General features: G+C 43.0%; 1 protein-coding gene across 2 annotated transcripts in view; it reads right to left on the bottom strand.

The window, feature by feature from the left end:
• Positions 1–3,302: 3,302 nt before the first annotated feature.
• LOC135909442 (MAM and LDL-receptor class A domain-containing protein 1-like) overlaps positions 3,303–5,792 on the bottom strand; it is a 269,265-nt gene continuing 266,775 nt past the window's right edge. For both annotated transcript variants that reach the window (XM_065441399.2, XM_070536030.1), the window contains exons 64-65: positions 4,518–4,579; positions 3,303–3,425 (exon numbers count right to left, since the gene is read on the bottom strand). In XM_065441399.2, the coding sequence (XP_065297471.2) occupies positions 4,522–4,579 (58 nt within the window). In that variant the 3' untranslated portion in view covers positions 3,303–3,425; positions 4,518–4,521. The remainder of the gene's footprint in view (positions 3,426–4,517; positions 4,580–5,792) is intronic.

Genomic DNA, 5,792 nt, shown 5'->3' with positions numbered 1-5,792 from the left:
CTTAGAACCGCTTTGCTTAAGCGTGCTTTGTGACTCGAGCATTAAAGGATATATGTATGCCGATGAGTAAATTAAAGTGCTAGCTTATGCAGGTGACATTGCCTTCTTTTGCGTCGATAAGCCAAGCATTACCAAGGCAATAAACGCTACCCTGCGTTTCTGTGAGACTGCAGGAGCTACTGTAAATTTTGACAAAAGTAGAGGCTTTTGGCTAGGCATGTGGGCGCTCACTCCCTCTGTATTCGCGAATATTCATTGGAATCAGTCCCCGTTGCGATATCTTGGAGTACCTCTCGATAACTTCCGTAATAGTGGACCTCATTGGGCGTCCACGATAACCACTATCCGTAGAAAGGTGACAACCTGGCAAGGACGTGATCTCTCCATTTTTGCGAGAGCTAAGGCATGCAATACATTTCTCGCTTCTAAGCTTCTTTATGTTCTGCAGGTCTTGCACTGCTCACGTGTCCATGTCCAGGCATTTCATAGAATATTTGCATGTTTTATTTGGCATTCATCATGGGAAGCCATGAGAAGGGACAACCTTTTTCTCCCGCTTGAAAAGGGAGGCCTGGGTCTTGTGCATTTGTTTGTGCGACAATTGGTCATGCGCTTATTTTACCTTAAAAATGTCCGTCATCCATTCCTTCTCGCAGTTAATCGAGCACGTCTTGCGTCACACCTCCCTTTTCTTTTTGTCACGACAAACGTTGCTCAAGAACTACCGTTATGGGGCTTCTTAAAGGAACTTGTCGACACTATTTCTTTCTTAAAAGCCAGATTCAACCTTGAATATTTGTTTACCGTTAATCGCACGTCGCTAAATGCAGCACTTATAGATAACCTTTTCCCTGAACCGCTGTACCGAAAGCCGTATCTGTCTCTATTTGGTCAAGATGTTCTTTGCCGTGTCCGTAGAATGTGCATTGCGCTAGCAGCAAAAACGTTTTTCTTTAAGCTGCACACCTCCACACTGCCAGTTAAAACGTGGCTTCAGGAAAAAGGACTCTATGTACCCTGGAATACAAATTGTAGGCTTTGCAATCAATCCGAGACAATAGAACATTGCTTTATACTTTGTCGTGACGCATTTCTTTTTTGGGACATTTTACAAAGAACTATCAAAAAAGACTTTCCTCTCACATGTTATGGTATCCGGTTCCTTCCTTTCAAAAAGACAGCCAGTAATACACCATATGATTTGTTTATGTTATTAGGACTTTATTCATTATGGAGAAGTCGAATGATCGACAGACATGCCGAGCCACCTCGCTCGACAAGGTCTATCTTCCGTGAAGAGACTGCTCAAGTCCGGAGTGTGGTGCTTACATATGATCCCGTCCCTGAATGGATTTCACACCTGGACGCTTGTGTTTGTTTGCCAGAATTTTGAACTGTCATTGGACTGTATACTTTCAGTGAATTTGTTTCTCTTGTATGATCATATGTGATGTAACTGTAGCGGTTTGACAGTAACGATAATCCCATGCAATAAAGAAAAAAAAATGTCAGGGGTGGTGCAGTGGTAAGATGCCGGGCTCGGAATCGTGAGGTCGCATGTTCGAATCCTAGGCGAAGACGTTTTTTTAAATTTTTTTTACTTTTGTTTTTTTTGTACTAACAAATTTACATAACCTTACGGACGTCTCTGTCAATTTTTAATTAAATATTGATCAAGAACTACACAACTTTCTACTACAGGACGTCACACTACAGACAACAGAACTACAGGCAACAGAACTACAGGCAACAGAACTACAGACAACAGAACTACAGAAACAACGTCCCAAAATACGACAGACTCTTAAAATTTCCTGTCGTGTTTTTCAACTGGGACGTTCAAAAAGAAGTTGACTCATTCATATTAACACGGAAACCTTACTGCGAAAAACAATACACCATGGTATCATGAACTATACACCTGGCACTACGTTGCCACATAGAGGCCACTGACACTCAGAAATTTGTCGCAGCGTGCGATCAGTTTGAAGAAACCACTCTGGTAAAACTTGGTGCCCTGCGGTGCAAGAAATTGTGGCACAGCCTGCTCCACAACAGCATTATTTTGGAAGTGACCTCACGAGAGTGCGGCTTTCAGTGCAGGGAAATAGGTGCCCAATCATACCGGATAACAGCACGCACTTCCATGGGCGACCACGCTGTCAGCACGCGTCTGTCTGCCATCGTGATTTGCACTCGAATAACCTCGGGCACCATCGGTCTGCTGCCACTCTCTCTTCTTCCGCGCTCTGCGTACGCGTCATTCCTCCTTCGCTCACGCTTTTTTCATAGGTGAACCACTAAATGGCATGGATTCTTATAGTGAACGTTTGTTTTACCTGATGTACAATCTTCTTTACAAAAAAACTATGAAACTTACTTGCGGAAAGTCCCTGTACTACGCAACTTTCAACAATACCAAGATTTAGGAAGAAGTTTGAAGAGAATTTGTGTGAAAAAAGAGAGTCCTTTCTTGGGTCTTTCTGTCTGTGAGGGTTTTCTTGTATGTGAGTGTGATTTCTCGTCCCCTGAAGCAGTCACCCAGATGGAATACCGACAGGCTCAGCTACAAATTTTAGCCAGAGGTTAATGTCCAAACAACATGTTCTATTCGCGTGACTTCTAAGGTGGACATTACAGTATTTGAGTTCACACTGTATGCAGTGGCATGCTTAAGCAGTGGCTGTTAACTTTATTTATTTAATAAAAAATGGCTGTGGCTTAGGTAAGGTTAAGCCCAGGATGCGAAGCATACTAGCCTTTATTTTAGTTGTTGAACCACTGTTTAGCCTGGTGAACTGCTGTTGCTTGGCTATATTTGGTTCGGCTAGACGAAGAAACAACTCATGCATTACTTCTTCGCCTTCAAGAGTGGAACGCGACAGCGTTCCCGTCGACCCGCCAAGGAGTGTAAGACAGTGGGCTACAGGGCAGCGACTACGCGCCCCGCATTGGACGCGGTGAGCGTCGAGCAAAGCAGCGTTCGGCGCGGCAACGAAATGTGCGCCTGAGCAAGAGACGCACGCCTTAGAAACAGCGCGTTTCTAAGGCAACACCGCATTCACTAGAGGCGCTTTTGTACCGCTTTGAAGCGTTGTACTCGTGGCTCAGTGGTAGCGTCTCCGTCCCACACTCCGGAGACCCTGGTTCGATTCCCACCCAGCCCGTCTTGCAAGAGTTGAGCCAAAGCCACTTCTCCTCTGTCGTGACGTCACGGTGTCACGTGATTTCATGGTCACCGCCGCGCCTGAGGAGCTGGGTTGAGCCCTCGTAATATGCTTCGCATAAAAACAGACACACTGTTATTAGAAATATATTTAATGCAGGATACGGCAGTAGAAGCAGGGTCTTTCATGCGATAGTAGAAGACGATGGCCAAACCTCCTTGATTTGGTATAGGTTCTAGGATATTGCAGTCACTGTACCTAAAATGAAAACAGAAACAGTTGTACAAGACCAGACTTGTAAGACATCGCATAATTAAATTCGACAAGTATATCAGAAATGAGCCTGTCCATAGGCAGTGAAAGGTCAACACTATTCGTAACATGCTATAAGGATTTTCCTAAGATAGCCGTTCCCTCACAGATGCCGCATTTATTAACAAAAGTGCCGCGATAACGAGAACAACGGGGTCACTTAATACATGTAACAGTAAATAGGCTTTAATGACAAGCTTGCGACAAACACCGTTCACCGCGACAGCCCCACAGGCAGTCATATTAGACGTTAGTTCCGGAAAAATTAAGCAACGAACAATGTGACGTTCCACGTTGCATAACTTCTTTGCCAGATTGTTGCGATATCCAGCCTACTTTCCACAGCGGAGAGAACAGAGTGAAGGCAAAGTTAGCAGGGCAGCTGATTTGACAATTTGTCGCTTATGTTCATCCTAATCACGTTACATTCTGCCTTCTGGTCTGATCATTTACTGACTTAACGCCATAATAATCTCTTCTGGGGGATATGTAGTGGATCTCATGTCTCCTCTATATACATGACCATCAGCTTGCATCGTACTGGCATATCACTACATATACACAGAGCTGTAGCACCAGAAGGAAGCGAAAAGACTGTCGAGGAGGTGGCGTAAATTGCAAAGATGTAAAATCCAAGGAAGTAGGTGGTGTCTTATGCACGCACATGCTCGGTGAGGGGCATTTGCCGGTTTATATAATAAGTGTCGATGAATATATGTCGCCAAAATGCTGGTATTAGAATTTATAACTGAACCAAGGGGCAGTAGGCACTTCATGCAAAAAAAAAAAGCTCAAAGAGCAGTAACGTGCAGGCGTAGTCTGACTGCGACGTGACCTATAGTAACCAAACTGACGCAGCGTGTCAATGAAATAATAAGTTTTCAGTTTCTCGCAGTCTAATATAATAGAGCACATGATAGTCATTACAACATGTAGTTTGATGGTTGGGTTAAGACTCGGTAAACATCGACTTCGTATTGAAGGAGTAGAGCATTTTCGTAATGACATAAGTAAAGAAAAACAGCCCATTGTACTCACGTTTTTAATCGGAAAAGGGATAAAAAGACGGGTTGTCTAGTGTTACAAGAGGGTTTCTGGAACTGAAAAACAAGTAGCGTTATGGTTGCATTCAGCGTTACCAAGAAAAGCTAAACTTCGTTCTCGAAAACTAAACTTGTGTCCCTCAATGTGAAGCATATTTCTTTGCCTTCCATGATGTATGCGTTCATACTGTTATGGCACCCGCTATGATTGCCCATTATCAAAAAGTAAACTGTCAAAATTCTTGAGCTGACACTAGTATGTTGTTGCATAAGTTAAGAAATTTGTTTTCAAATTTACGCGGCCTTTCGATGAGACACGTTGCGTACCCTGCATACTTTTGCGCATATGACAGTGGGATCAGTGGACAAGATTTGCTGTGCAGAGAACATTATTTTATTTCTGTGCGTGTGTGTATATTTTTGGCTCAAGCTAAAGTGTGTGTGCTAGACTTTTAGTACATATTGCTCAGTTTATCTATGTTTAGAGCGAGCAGGTAAGAAAAATTCAGCAGTCGCACCCTCCTCTATTTGTTTTCGCATGATGCAAAACTTAATTGGCAATAACTTATGATTGCATGATTTCAACGACAAGCCTTTGTAGCAAACTACGTCATAATGGGAAGAAATACGAAAAGCGCGTGTGCTTTTTTCAACCTAGGGGCCTCTGCAAACAACCAGAAAAGGCGTTAGGTGCCAAGGAAAATGGTGAACACTGCCTACAACTAGCATGTTTCATCTCACAGAAGTGAAGAAATAATGGAAAGTTGTAATGTGAAGAAATCAACAGAACATAACGTGTCAAAGGTGCATTTAACCTCAGAGATGTTTGTAACGCCATCACTGTGATCCCTATGAAAGTTTTGTATCCATTGCACTTTTTCAGTAGTTTGCTTGCATATTTAGAAACGTCTAAAACAAAAATATTTATTGTTTCAGCAGTAGCTGTCTCTCCGTAACGCCACAAACTACAATTGTAGCTCGCCACTATAGAATACATATTAGTTCAATGAAACTAGTAAATCAGTAGAATAGTAGTAGAGAGAAACTAACCATGTTTTCAACAATGTAGGGTACAGCTTATTGGCACGATTTGCCAAAACTCTCAAGGAATCACCGATAGCGTCACGCCCCCGGGGTTGTACATAAATGCAATTGGCACTCTATAGATCTTCGTACAAGCACAAGCACGCACAAGTGATCAGGAGTAAAAACAAGAGAGCGTATTATTATCGATCGTAGTGGGAGGGGGGGGGGGATTCATTAAAAGAAG

Source organism: Dermacentor albipictus, chromosome 3 (assembly GCF_038994185.2).
Source record: "Dermacentor albipictus isolate Rhodes 1998 colony chromosome 3, USDA_Dalb.pri_finalv2, whole genome shotgun sequence".
Taxonomy (NCBI): domain Eukaryota; kingdom Metazoa; phylum Arthropoda; class Arachnida; order Ixodida; family Ixodidae; genus Dermacentor; species Dermacentor albipictus.
This window is presented reverse-complemented; position numbering and strand designations above follow the sequence as displayed.